Source organism: Pterocles gutturalis, unplaced genomic scaffold, assembly GCF_000699245.1.
Source record: "Pterocles gutturalis isolate BGI_N339 unplaced genomic scaffold, ASM69924v1 scaffold2248, whole genome shotgun sequence".
Classification (NCBI taxonomy): domain Eukaryota; kingdom Metazoa; phylum Chordata; class Aves; order Pterocliformes; family Pteroclidae; genus Pterocles; species Pterocles gutturalis.
In genome coordinates this window covers 12261-26778 of record NW_010120120.1, presented here as the reverse complement: position 1 = coordinate 26778, position 14518 = coordinate 12261, and the positions used below count along the sequence as shown (strand labels likewise).

At 46.0% G+C, this 14518-nt stretch overlaps 1 protein-coding gene across 1 annotated transcript in view; it reads right to left on the bottom strand.

Moving 5' to 3' along the window:
• PRRC2B (proline-rich coiled-coil 2B) overlaps positions 1-14189 on the bottom strand; it is a 30621-nt gene extending 16432 nt beyond the window's left edge. The window contains 14 exon segments of the mRNA XM_010076756.1: positions 70-286; positions 1208-1415; positions 3904-4094; positions 4741-5056; positions 5441-5633; positions 6025-6115; positions 6732-6871; positions 7319-7440; positions 7829-8070; positions 8732-8875; positions 11680-11752; positions 12579-12681; positions 12903-13080; positions 14075-14189. Coding sequence (XP_010075058.1) covers positions 70-286; positions 1208-1415; positions 3904-4094; positions 4741-5056; positions 5441-5633; positions 6025-6115; positions 6732-6871; positions 7319-7440; positions 7829-8070; positions 8732-8875; positions 11680-11752; positions 12579-12681; positions 12903-13080; positions 14075-14189 — 2333 coding nt within the window.
• Between the last annotated feature and the right edge of the window lie 329 nt (positions 14190-14518).

The window sequence follows — 14518 nt, the reverse complement described above, 5'->3', positions numbered from 1 at the left end:
AGCAGGAGATGTCTTACGGCAGCACCTCCCACCACAGCATGCATGAGGACAGGGGAGTTCTGCACTCACCTGGCATGCAGCCCCTCCATGGTCATGTTGTCAGCCTGTTTTTGATGTGCCAAGGAGTATCCTTTGCTCTGCAGAGATGTGTAGCTCTCCTGGCCCCACACTGGCACAGAGTCCAAGGGAGTTTTTCTTTCTGTCTGCCCTGCTTGACAGGTCTGATCTTCAGACCGACAGCTGCTCCCACCAATGGAGGCCTGCTGAATCATGGGCTTCATAATTCCTGGTCACAACAGAGTTCATAACATTACCACTAGGATCTCACAGCCAAGCAGAATTAACAATCTACAGCTAGCTTGATGCCTCTTCCTTCCAGGGCAGCAGGTGACTGCAGCCATGGAAACCTTTCTGGTAGAGGGGAGACTGTGCTTGGGAAATACACAGAGTGACACAGAAGGTGACACGGCTTTCAGAGCCCAGCCTGCACAGAACACTACACATCGTCACTGGCTTGGAAGCAATCAGGTGTGTGAAAATAAACACAAACTCAAGGGATTGATTTATACATCCGCATGTTTATATTCACACCTCTGAGGATCAGAGGCAGGAAGGTGCTAGGAGCACACAGCTCATGAACTACAGGATTTCTCCATCACATTTCTTGAAGAGGGTCTATTAAGACTTTGCATGATTAGAGTAACTCCCAAACTGATCCTTCTCCTCCAAGGTGAAAGATCTGCTTTTACACTCACTAAGGCTCCAAAGCTGTTAAGGAAAATCTCCCACTGCAGTGCAGAGGATGGCCAGGCAGGTGTCTTTCCTCTCAACCTCCTCTGTTCCCTCACCAGCCCTCACTGCAACTGACTCCTTCTCATCCCTAGAGAAGATCAATCACAGCCAGCCAGGATGCAAAGTCAGGACAGAGGTAAGAGGGGTGAAGCACAGAAATGAGGACAGCCCCCACCATCTCGACAGCTCAAATGCCCTCCCTCCTCCCTGGCCAGAAACCACAAGACTGACCAACCCTCGGGACATCGAGCACCCGAGCACTCACAGAAGCTCTAAGGCTGTAATGCACTCCTCGCATTCCACAACCTGGAAAACCAACTTCCAAAGTCTTAGGTCTGAAAAACAGTTGCAGTAACTTTCCAGACATGGACCAATTCAACAGCCACAATGAAGTCAAACAATGAAAACACCTTACCTGAAGGGTGAAGGGCTGAAGGGTAGAAATCTACAGGGGTGCGACTCTGGGCCATTCGAGGGTCCATATAAGAGGGCATCATCATCCAGCGAGGGTCAAAGCCAAGCATCTGGGGATGCGGTGGGTAGAATGTCCGTTGGGGATGGGTATGGGATGGGGGAGGATAGACTTGCTGCTGCTGCCAGTGCTGCATCTTGTACAGCTGCTCCTGCAGGGAAGAGGATGACCGAACGGTCACGGTGCCAGGAATCACATTTACCAATGGGCCAGCCGAAGGAAAACACATTCGATGTATTAAAGGCTCAAAACCAGATCAGATGGGAGGGTAGAGCAGATAAGGGCAATTCACTACCAACTGGGAATATGGCAGTTGTTGTTATTCTCTCTCCCAGAACAGCCAGAACATGTTGCAGACAGAATATCTTATCACTATGGGCCAGGCTACGTGGCCAAATGCAAGGGATCAGCTTCAAGACCAGAGTTTGCATTTTCTCAACGTGTGAGATACAGGACAGCTTCCTGTTAAACACAATTTCCTAATTGGAACCAAACACTTTAGAAGATGTTGCTCTTTGAAGGAAATGCAATTATAACTTATTTAGTGTGCACATATATTAGTTCTAGTCATGTTAGCCAAACAGATTAGATAAGAACATCGTAAACTCAATTAAGAGAGATATTAATATTTCATAGTATTTGCTGTGTATCCTCCAGAGAGGGGCTGACACTGACACCTTTGTGTTGTTTCCCATCTCCCACACAGCCAGTCCACCTTCTTTTAGCTCAGAACTGACATGATGGTAATCTGATTTGACATTTAACTTTTCCTAAAGGTCCAAGAACCACCTACATTTGAAGGGAGCTTTGTGTACTGAAGAAAACTTTCAAAAAGGTAAACAGCTCCAATTAACCTGAAATACATCTACTTACCTGTCAAACTTCCTACCATCTTTTCCTACTGATCTTACCAGTGTGTCAGATACTGTAACTGTTTATAAAAAAAAGCCAATCCCCTGCAGCACAGCACGAGAGACACCCTTAAATCTGAACCTGACACATCATTACAGCAAGAGAGAAACTCAGATAAATGCAAAGATTATATCTGAGTTATCTAGTGCTCCAGTACCTTGGAGAAAATATTTCACTAATGATACCAACACTATTTTTTTCTTCTGTTCTTTTTTCATGGAGCCACAGCAGCAATACAAGCCAGACAAAATACAAACTGCCTCATACATACTAACGACACAGAGGATAAGAGAAAATAAAATTAAAATTTCATGTTCTTCCACTAGCAATGACCTGTGGTATTATTAGCATGACAGCAAAGACATCCAATTCTTTTTAGTTTAAGAGCATCTCTTTTAAAGAGTAACATTAGCAGCGTTTGCTGCAGTACATTTGAATCATGAAAATGTCAACTGCCCAGTAACAAGCACAGGGGAACATCCATAAAAGAGCAATTACCGAGCTTCCAAGCAAAAGCCAAATGTGAGCTCTTCACAAAGGTTTGCAGCAGTGTTCATTATATCACATTTCAAGTGGTTATTCTATGAAGAATGGCAATTAACTCTGCATAATCTCAAGCCTGAATATTCTGTCCCTCGGTTCGAATCTACTGCCCTAAGGAGGCTCACTGCACCTGCAAGAGCTGAACAGAACTGCAAGACCGGGCAAGATGCAAGACACATAGAGCAGTTCAGGCTGCGCTCTCAGAGCCCCAGAAGAGAGTTTTCAACGAAACAAAAATGAGACAGTTAAGACCAAACATATTTATGGTGCAAAGAAAGTAATGCTTTGAAAGAGCCTCACAGAAAAAAAAGTCGGGTAGGCAGAAGATGAGAGCAGAGGTAAAGGACCACCTCTCTGCAAAGGCAGGAGGTGGAATGAGAAGTGTGCTGCTTCACAACCTGCTTTCAGTTCAGAAGCAGAATCCAGTGACGTGCCAACCTAAGCACACTTTGCCCCCGGCAAGAAAATTGCTGCCTGTACCTAACAGGGTAAGGGCACTGCAAGAGCAAAGTGAAACGGAACCAGCTGATCCCCAAAGGTTTTCCTGTCCCTCGGCCTGTAGATTCAGCTCCCTGTCACTGCAGCAGTGCTGGAGAACAGCAGCTCTCATCTTGTGCCAGGAAATAAGAACAGATGTTCCCAGGTTCACTGCCAGCCACAGGCATTAGACACTTCACTGGACCAGGCGTACACCAAGTACCAACGCAGCCACGGCTGCTCTCTTGACTTTGGACATGGGAAGGGGAACATCCCCAGCTTCTCCTGCGTACACACATTTACAAACCAGAGCTCTGCTACAAACCACATAGTCCTAAGATTTCACACTGTCAGGAGACACACAGACAACCATGCAAGACAAGTCAACATTTTTGTCAGCAGTGTCTGTTTTGCTCCCAGGCAGTGACAAACCTGGCCTGCCCACGCCTCTCCCCAGCCACAGCAAGCCCCAACTGCAACAGCTCCAGCATCACAGGGTGCACGTAGAATTCATGTAACCTATATAGAGCCCTTTTACCCGTCAGACAGGACATACCTGATCAAAAGTACTAAAAAAGGCCAGGGTAAAACTCCCATTTACCACAAAGACAGTTGGTTAGTTGGTTGTGTGACTGTTGAGAACCAAGCAAACACAACGGTTTGGCAGGGGTCCAAAGGAAGAGGGGTGGGAGTGTCACACCTATTACCTGCTGCTGTTGCTGCTGCTGTCTCTGGAATCGCGGGGGAAGAGACTTCTGGTATTTGTTGAATTCCTGTGCTGGGGAGGGAGCTTCTCTGAGCTCCTCCTCACTGCTGCTTTGGGCTCCTGCTGCTGGGGCAGGAGCCTCCTCTTCCAGATAGCCAACAGAGGCATCCTGTGTCTGAAACTCAGGGGTTGCTGCAGAGAAGAAAATAAGCTTGAAGAGCCCTGCTCGTGACAGGGCTTGTGATTGTACCACCACACAACATACATGGGTATGGGCATGTCCTGACCACCTTAAGTGGTTGAACTTTATTACAATCATATACAGAATGTCACACATACACAAATCTCTCTGATTTGCCTTGGCGGCTCTAGAGGGCTTTGTCCATCCTGTTTTAGTAAGAAATGTCAGGAACCCCCTCTGCCATCAGCCTTCTGTTTAAGCACTGGGGTTTCCCCCATTACTCCTTAAACACTGCCAGCACTTACTGATAACCAAATTTTCTGATCTGTGACCCAGGAGCACCTTCTTAGTATCACCATCCAATCATGAGAAGATCAAGAGGCCTGTTCAACAAGGTCTCTGCTAGCACAGCTGACTGAGCATAGATCAAGGCAACAAAAGTTTGCACTTGTTTTAACAGGGTTGTTTTTTTTTAAATGAACCATCATCACCAATCCAAAATACTCAGCAGAATACATGAAGCAGCTGATCTCTCAAGTGCAGCTGAAGTACCTTCTGAATGCTCCCCCCCAAGAACTCCGCCACACTTCAGGTAAGGTATTGGCACAATACCAAAAAAGCAGTCTTTAGAAGGTGAGGAAAGCAATGTTTCTTTACCTCTACGGAAAGCATGACCATTCTCTTGCACCGCATTTTTCTCTGTGCTTGGGGGTCGCAGGTCTTCATTCTCTGTGTGTTTCTGAGTCTCCCCACTCTTCTGAGCCAGTTTGCATTTCTGATCAAGTTGCTTCAGCTTTGCAGCGCAGGCTGCCAGACGCTCCTCCCTGGCTCGGCGCTCCTCCTCCTCCCGTCGCTTCCTGGCTCTCTCGACAGCCTCCGAGATCTCAGAGTGCACAAACTTTTGTCTCAGTGGCACCTTTTCTTCTTTATCCTCAAGGGACTGCTGTCTGAGAACACTTCCCCCTGTGGGCTTCTGCCAAAGGAAAAATATTCCTCAATAAGCATGACCCAAACATCTTGACCTTTGCGTCCCACACTGAGAAAATTCCCTCCTGACTCCCTCCCCTCTATCCTCATGCACACAAATCCTGCCTTTGGTGTAGAGTTATTGCTATTTGGTTGATTATCTCCATTTTCTCACTGTCTGACAACCCCACAGCTCTGGACCAGCTTCAATTTCTTTTTGCTAGTGGGAGTACTATGCAGATAGATTTCTCCCCCAGCTGGATATAAACAAAGAATTGAAAAATTCATCATCATCATCATCCTGTTTTCAATAAAGCATCAAGCTGGCCTCTTCAGGACAGTGATGCGTCCCATCCAGCAGCACAAGCCCACTCACATGAGTTCAGCCCACCTGGTGTTCAGATGCAGAGCTCCAGCCATTCAGCTTCCTCGGAGGCTGCTGTGATTCCTGGACTTTCCGGACTGACCGGGATAAGCCAGCTGAGTCTCCCCAATTCTTTCCTTCCTCCAAGGTGTGTTTGACATCTGCACTGTCTGCAGAGCTCAGGGACAACTGTCGCTGCCTTCTGGGATCCCAGCTGTTCCTGTAATAAAAACAGCTTTGCTATTACATTTGCTACATGCCTCAAAAAGCACTTGCAGTCTTATCAAGTGGCAAAGGTAACTGACTGTAACAGAAAGGAAAGATCCAAAATAAAATAATATAAAAATAACCACACCAGAACAAGCAATGGGCTTTTCCTCCTGAGATGCTTATGAATTAACACTACTGTTGTGCAGCAGGATAAAGGTGAGACACACAAAGGGGGCATCCTGGCACTCAACTTCAAGACCCATTCAAACGATGGCCAGTGGAATCAACAAAGTTACACTATGAGTCCAAGGGATTGAGCCTCAACATTTACAAAAAGTTTTTAGAAGATCCTGGTATTGTTTAGTTTTATTGAAACAGGTGTGAACACAGTCACTTCTTACCACTTCTGTCGTCCATCTTTAAGAGTTTCTTCCTCTTCCTCATCTTCACTAAACTTTAGCTTCTCGGAGTAATCCACTTCATCGTGAATTCCTATGAAGGCAGGATTGGAAAAGGGATACATGAGAGGAAAGAAATGTGTCCCTTGTCCTGATAAAGCTCATGCCCTCTCTGGCACTAAACCAGAAAACCCACAGGCTTGGCATGATCTATTTGGAAAGCCAAATGTCCACCACAGGTATGGAAGTGACATGAGTAGTGTGGACCCACATTGCTAAACAGCTAGCTGGTCCCAGAAGAGGAGCACCAAGCAGTCTGGGAACAGGGGCGGCACATGAGGAGGCAGCCACCAAGCTAGACTGCATGTAATTAGATATTGAACACCATGACCAAAAAGGTAGGACTAACTCTTCCTCCCAGCAGCCATACTGCTATCCTCCTGCTGTTTGGTGTTTTCAGCATTTAAGGAGTCTTCAGATCCTGTTCCTTGAGCACAGTGTGATGGAAGGATCGGAAGGATCCATTGTGTCATCATTTACACCAACAGCAATTTCACAACTACAGACTAGTCTTTGCATCCCCTGTGTCCTTCTGTGGCAGTGAAACAGAGCCACCAAAATATCCCAGCTATTGCACATTTCAGGGAGGAGTGACTACTTGCTTCATGTCCTAAACTGCTTCCTGAAGCTAGAGAATGAAAGCACTTTACCTGCCCATCCATCGTCTGCATCTGTGTCTAGTTCATCCAGCCCCTTTAGGTTCTCTGCATTGATAATGGTGGGCCGAGGTACTCTCTCCACTTGCCGAACTGGACGCGTTGGGCGAGACAGGCTGAGTCTGTTCTCTTTTCTACAGGGAAATGCAAAGAAAGGGTTAGAAACAATAAAGAAAAGCACGTAGAGCTGAGTTTGTAACAGTAAATCAGTCCTTTTCTACCACACGCTTACATACAAGGGCTCCAAGTTTCTCTCCCTGTCCAGCAGAATTTCTTTCCCTTGTCTACCTGGCAGCCACTTCCTATGGCTTACAGATCAGAGCTGCGAGCCTCCTAGTCCAGGGTCACCACAGCTACTTCTTATGCTCTTGAAACACATAGTGCTTACAGTCCTGCAGCATTTCAGATGCTGCTGTAGCTGGAGCAAAGCACTGCTTCTTTGGGTAAAAATCAGGTTTCCTCTGCTGCTGCCTGCAGCTTCACCCACGCAACTGGATCCTTGGCCCAAATTCTCGCATAGTTTAAGGTTCATGTCACACCCTGAACTCGCCTCTCAAGTGGGACAGTCATGGTAGCCTTACCCATCCTGGTCATTCATCTGGTATTGTCTGAAAGATACCCGGGGCTCAAGCCGAAGCTGAGGAAGGGGGAAAGACCCTCTGTCCAGCGGTGCAGAGGCCTCAGATGGCTGTTGTGGACACATCTGGAACAAGGCAAACCAGAATAGTCTGTTTTTTCTCCTTGACAGAGGAAGGGTTACCCAGATTAGGTTACAACACAAGCATGCTAGTTGCATCCCTGCAAAGGGAAAACAAACATTTCATGTCTGGCTGCCTAACAGGCCATGTGCTCATGGTTACCCTCTCCAGCAACAGAGGGAAAGCAGCAACTTTGCCTTGCGCTGAGCAAGACTGTGCTACACTATTCTAGCACAAAAGGGGAAACTAAAAATAGATCAAGAGAAGGATCCCTGAGCAAGCCCTGGGAACCAGCTGAGAGTCCACAAAATATATCTCAGCTGACTTCTTCAACCCACACACACATTAGAAGCAGCAAGGACATTACACAGCTGTGGGAAAAGGGCGACTTACAAAAGCAGGTAGCATGTCATGGTATGTAGGTGGTTGATAGACATTTCCCATGAACTGCGAAGCCCCTTTGCGGACAGGCTGAGCTGGGCGGAGAGACGGCTCCTTCGGATCGCTGGCACTCGCTGAGGAGGGGGCTCCGTCTCCAGTGCTAGAGGTCTTGCTGCCCAGCTCAGCAGGGGAGGCGGTCAGAGATGTGGCTGAGGTTATGTTCCTCCCACCGCCCTCCCTCCAACTGGTGACATCTGGAAAGGAGGCAAAAATTATGTTAACATTTGTACATGCAGACAGTCACTCTGCCAAAAACTGAAACTCAAATACTCTGGTCAAGCCCTAATTATACCAAGCATGTAGAAAAACATCAGGGACCAAGGAAAATTTCCAAATGCGTTTATTTTCCTAAGAGACTAGCAGCATCGGTCATTATTAAGTAATTGCCACACCAGCGGTGTCCTTATTTGTCAATAAGCCTAAAATCCAACCAACTCTACTCCCCACCTCCACAGTCCTTATCCCGCAGAATTAAGGCAAATCAGATCACGTGCAAACACTCAAAGAAAAGCCATGTTAAACCACCCACTCATTTCACTTGGACAGGTTTTTTCCCCCTTAGCCCAGGGGGAAGAGCCTTGCTTTGCAGCATCACAAAGCAATTTTTATGAAACAATGTAGATGATGACAACCCATACTTGGCTGTGTGGACCACAGAACTCAGGCAGTGAACATCAGCACTACATGTGAATCCTTGGCTGCTAAGCAGCTTAACACACGCGAGCTTGTAAAAAGATAAAAGAAAATGTAGGGATGGAATATTTGATACTACTGTGAACTGGTATTCCCTGCCCAAAACATCGTCTATGGGGTTATAAGCTGGGATAAGGCAGAAAGACATAATCATTCACTCACTCTGGGGGCGGAGGCTTGGTCCTGGCCCATACGACGGATCTAAGGCGCCCTTTTCTTTGCCAACCTTGTCCTGCTCGCCAGCTGCTTTCAGCGTCGGAAATTCCTCGGGAGAGAAGGATAACAGTCGGCTTGAGGCCCTTGAACCTGTCGGAAAAATAAGTGTGGGACTCAGACCTTTCCACTCTTTCACTTCCCTTACAAGATCAGCCTGCAAATGCACTTCCTGAGAATTTGGGCCTCCAGCATATTTAAACCCAAATTACTATTGTACCAGTGCCTCAGCTCACATCCAGAAGACTCTCAGACACTGTCACCAACACAACAACACATCTTCACCCAGGTCTCCCACACTCTTGTGATCTCCATTTGAATTCTCATGTTGATCAAAGTCAGAGTGAACTTTCTCAGCTGCCTATTATTTTTGTAAAGTACAAAATTCAGACTGAAGGAGAGATACAAATTCTGCAAGATCACCTATAGATGATACCCTGCTATCAAGTATCTGACATTTCTATTCAGACTCTTTCTGCTCAGATCTCACTCTACTGGGGAAGTCTACTGTTAAGATTTCTGGAAATATACTCAGTGAAAGACCACATATAAGGATCGAGCGCTATACGCTCGATCTCTCCTCGTACTGCAGCATTTTTAAGATGCAGATCACTGACAAGACCAGGCAAGGTTTATTTCTAGTCATTGTCAAATTGTCTTGCCGAGTCATCAGCCACCCTGGAATGGCAACTTTCTGTCCATTCTAAAGATCTGCCAGTGACTGCAAAACAAAACACAGCAATTCTCCTAAATCTGTTGGCAAGATAACACGGAATAAAAGGAAATTGTCAGCATTACTGAACTACTAAACATCTAAAAAATTGCTTTTTGAGACCTGTTTCTTGGTGTTACTTGGCTAATGCTCTTTTTTAAAAGGGCATTTCAGAATTACCACGTTTGAAGTTATCAGCAATGAGTACTGAAGACCTAACAAAAGTCTCATCTATCTTTACCCTTCTTTTTTTTCTCAGAAGCATTGGCTTCTTTAAGTCATTTTCACTTTCTAGAACTTGCACACCGCATAAGACCTCCCACCTGAAGATTTCCAGGGAAGACACTGCAACTACTGCATGCAACATCTGCACATACTTGGACAGATGAGAATACACAGGAAGGACATTTCTCAAATAGAACACAAAATATCTGAGATGTGCTGAGAGTTCAGATTCTTACTGCATTATTCTACTGAACTAGAACGGCAAGGAGAATATTAACAACATGTGTCTTTCAGGGGAGACTCCCACCCCCCAGGTAAGGCTGCACAATATAATGACTGTAAATGCCTAGGCATTAACAATTTGCACTGTAACCCTAGGCAGCATCGCACTGAAAAGTCTGGTGCATCTTTTTTTTCTCCAAATGCCCCTTACAAAGAAGACACAGGCATGGAGAGGTTCATAATTAATTTGCTGCACCACATTTCTTCAGGATATGCCCTCCAAAAGAGAACTTACAGCAGTAATACCTAAAAGAGAGCAAAAAGCAAAAGACTTTTCCTCGTTGTCAATAATATTAGAAACAGCTGTATTAGCTGAGACAGAAAAGCAATTGTTGAATGCCACTGGAGAAGAGGTGCAAGGATGGGATGGCCTAAGAAGTCCTTTTAGCCAGACTTCCGAAGCTTCTGTGATTCAATTACCTTCTAATTAAGCTGCTCTTAGTCACATATGCAACTCTTTTCTTGGGTTGAGAACTCTACAATGATAAATGTGACCTAGAATGAGTTTTCAAAAAAACCTTTAAGAACATTGTTAGATGATCAGATTTCAGAATGACTGTATAGGAGGTCCACATTGCAACAGGCTCAAAAAAGTACCAGTTAACCAAACAAGACACTGTCTTTGCACTGGCCACCAACCTCAGGAAAGCACAAGTGTCTGCTTTAACATTTAGCTTTTGCGAAACAGAAGCTCTCTCATTAAGGGACTCATTTAATTTTAGGATGAGCCTGCCCCCTCTATTTCTGCAATCTACAGCTGTCTCAATTCCTTCAAATCTCTGCAATTTCATTCAACAACTGAATGGTTCCAGGTCTGTTCAGATTAAAACTGTGGAACTGAGCTGTTACTCTCACAACAGTTTTAATGGTAGCACTCATTGCAGCTGGAAGCCACCTCCTGGGTGGAAAGGGATGCATCTGAAGACAACTAAACTCTCAATTTATGCTAATGCTGCTTTAGGATCCTCAGTCAAGCAGAAGCCATTAGCAGCACAGTTTCTCAGGGAGACTTAACAGAAAGGCCTCAGCCAAGTTGTAAGCAAGTGCATCCTGCAACAGCTTCAACGTCACTTCCACCCACTGACACCGTAAAACCCTCAGACCAAGGATGCTGTGTGCAGCCTCCCCAAATATTGTCATTACAGCCTGACTTTTAACCGCCTAATCAGGTGAAGCTCCCCATGCTACTAGCCATGGAGATGCCCACATTTCCAGCCTCTGATGTCCTCTCTTCTCCTTTCTACTTTTCTTCTAAACCAAGCCCTCCCCTCTTCCGCTCTGTTTTCTGCACCTTGATTACACACTGCTCTGGGCTGATGGAAGATGATCATGAGGGGGCAAGTGTTTCGATTCTTCAAAACCTTCACCTCCCAGAACTCCCTGTTGTTTCCCAAATGCACGAATCATTCTGGTTCAAGGTGGTGATGAGACACATTCTGGTCAAGCTATGTCTTGCACCGGCAGACCTGAACAGATGCAGCTGTATCATTCCAGACAACACACTACACAAGACTGAAAACAAGACACATGGCCTCGCAACACTGTAATGAAGACAGCTGTGTCCCATTCCACACCAGTCTAGACAGGGACGGCAAAAAAAAACGGAGTCCACCCCATCTCATGCTTGTCTGGGAGAAGCAGTCGCATACCCGGCTCCATTTCGGTTTATCATACTCACCACCTTCTTGTCCTGCTGGCTTTCCATTCAGCTGTGCCCATGACTTTGGTCCACCTGGCACTGAATTTGTACTCTGAAAACAAAACAAAACACAAACAAAACCCCAATGCCCACAGATTAGCGAAGTCTCATGACTGTTTCACATTTCCTGTCTGGCACCTGCTATGGTTCAGACCTCTAGATCACCTAGATACTACTGGATGGATACCAGTCATCCCAGCTTCTTGTTGGGGCTGAAGTTAGCTGTTCCCCACTCCAGTGTACTACGATGCTACAGCAAAAATGCTCTTCTTTGCCCTGCCTCTCTCTTCTCCTCTTCAGAGCATAACTCTTGTCCTCATTTCCCTGAACCTCAAGGGCTGGCATTTTTTTTTTAAACTGAAAGTGTGAAATCTACAGCACAGCAGGGTCAGATCCCTGCACTCTCTGGGGAAGCTTTCTTACTCGCCAGTAGCTTTTTTACATCCTGACACTGGCTACTTCTCACACATGACCAGATGTCTTCTTATCAAGTGTCATCAGGCTGGGAGCAAGAGCTGGATCTGTTGTCACCAAGCAACACTTGAATTAGACCCAAAGTAAAATAGTTTACAAGTTCTAACCAGCCGTCCCACATTCCAGCCATTCTTTCTAGACTGAAGCTAGACTTTCTGCACTCACTTGAAAGGTACAGAGGTAACATGCACATAATTATTCTCTAACTGCAGCACAGCAATCCTGAGGCACAGTAAGTTGGAGTCAAGACAGTCAATGCTACAAGAATTGATTATACAGGAGCTGTTCTGTAAAATGCAGTCTGCCAATTCTTACTTGCACAAGGCAACCCAGACAATTAAAGAAAACCCTTAAACCATCTGGCTAGAAGGGAAGCAGGGGTCACAGAGACTGCTTGTGCCTACCTCCTGACTGATTGACTGTGTCGGCTTCTGTAAATTGGAGACAGATTTCTGCAAACCCTACTGCGGCAGCGACTCCTGCAGCTGTGCAGCCGTCGCACTGGAACTGAAAAGAGACAGCCGAGATGAGATCAAAGGGGAATGGAGGCAAGATGACAGACGAACAACTCTGGTAATACAGCAGTTGCTAAAAGATCAAGCTAGCATTGGCTCTACGCTGGCATGGACAACAGAGAACTGAGCACTGTAAGGTCCAACACACAGCACAGCAGTGCACAACTGCTGCTGCTTGCCTGACAAAACTTAGCAAAGAGTATTTCTACCTACCTCTTTTGGTCTGGCTGATCCTGCTTGTTTGCCCATCCTGTACCGTCCTTGGGTACTATAATGATGTTGGGGTCGTTTCCTTTGTTCTCAGACTTCAAGCTAGGCAAGTTTGCAGGAGGTGGCATACGCCGGGCAGCAGCAACTTTCCCAAGACTCTGTAAGCCATGTCTAGGAATAACTAGTGAGAAAGGAACAACGGCAGGTCATAGAAGGCTACATCCTGTGAGATAAGTAACCTTAACTAGCATACTGCGTCTGGGTGCAGTCCCAACAGAGCTGTAGACAAGCAGCACCACTGCTGCTATGTCAACATACAGGTCATTTCCCACAGGACCACGGCGAAGCAGCCGTCTGCTGTAGCAGCTGGCTAAGAGGCAGCCTCCTACAACAGTCAGGAGGGAGAGAGAAAGAATTCTCCTTTACAGAAAATGCCCATAGAATCTTTTAGCTATCTCTGCAGACACTCCTCTTTCATTTCACCAAGGCAAAGCAGCATCACCCTTCCACAGCTTGGGGAAACGGCCATCCAAGTCCACTTCTTAGCAGGTAGACGGGTAATCTAAACTGGGAGTCCTGACATCTTGATTTTCCAGCTCTAACCACCAGATCACGTTTATAAAGATGGTATTTTTTTTTTTTTGTTTTGTTTTCTACCCCCTCACCAAATCCAGAGCTAGTCCAGGCAATGCTTCCATTTTTCTGACCTTACCACCTACTTTTGGTCACATCCCCACTGCAAAACTAACTCAGGTTCCTCCCCAGAAGCCTCCAGTCCTCAACTCTCACCTCACACGAGGTCTGACCAACTTAAAGCACTTCAGTCAGCTTAAACACCCTGTCTTGATATATAGCCTAAGGCCCCTGTAAGGCTTTCACTCAAGTTTGCAACCTGACCACTTTGCTGCAAGGACACAGGCTAAACAAAAGGACCAAGAGTCCCCCAGCTGTTTTGCCATAATTCCTCCATGTCTCTACAATAACAGCAGCACAAAGAACCGCAGACATTTTCCTTGAAGTCTTAATGAAACACAGGCTTAGACACCAGCACAAACAGCTCTGCAACCCAGCCGCTTCCCACTGCGCATCCTACCCACAGGGCCAACAGCCTGAATTAGCTCTGCAACAACACTCTTGGAAGACAGCAAACGGAGCTTTCTGAAGGCGTTTCTTACCTGTAGTTCTGATAGCTTCTATTGACTTTCCTTTATACTTATCAAACAGGCTGAGAGTCGAGTACTTGCTTTTCCCATCCTTTCCCTTGGTTATTTGCCCCAAACGATCGGACATTGCGATGAAATGTCATCTAGTAAGGAAATTTCTCTGCGCCGCTCCCGATCTGCCTTTTAATGAAAGAGAACCAGGGTTATTTATCCACAGACAAGTAAACAGTAAAATACACACAACTGCTAGAACTGTAGATACTCAGTGAGCAGACACACTATGTCACAAGGTTTTAAACCCCTCCTCTTTAGTCACAAGAAGCTTGTAGGATTTAAGATTCATAAACTGAATGAAAAGAACTGCAGGAACACACTTCTCACTGCATCATTTTTTTTCCCTGCCACTCCAGTGCTGAAAGAGGCAAGCTTCTTCAAGTACGGGAATACGAGAGAGGG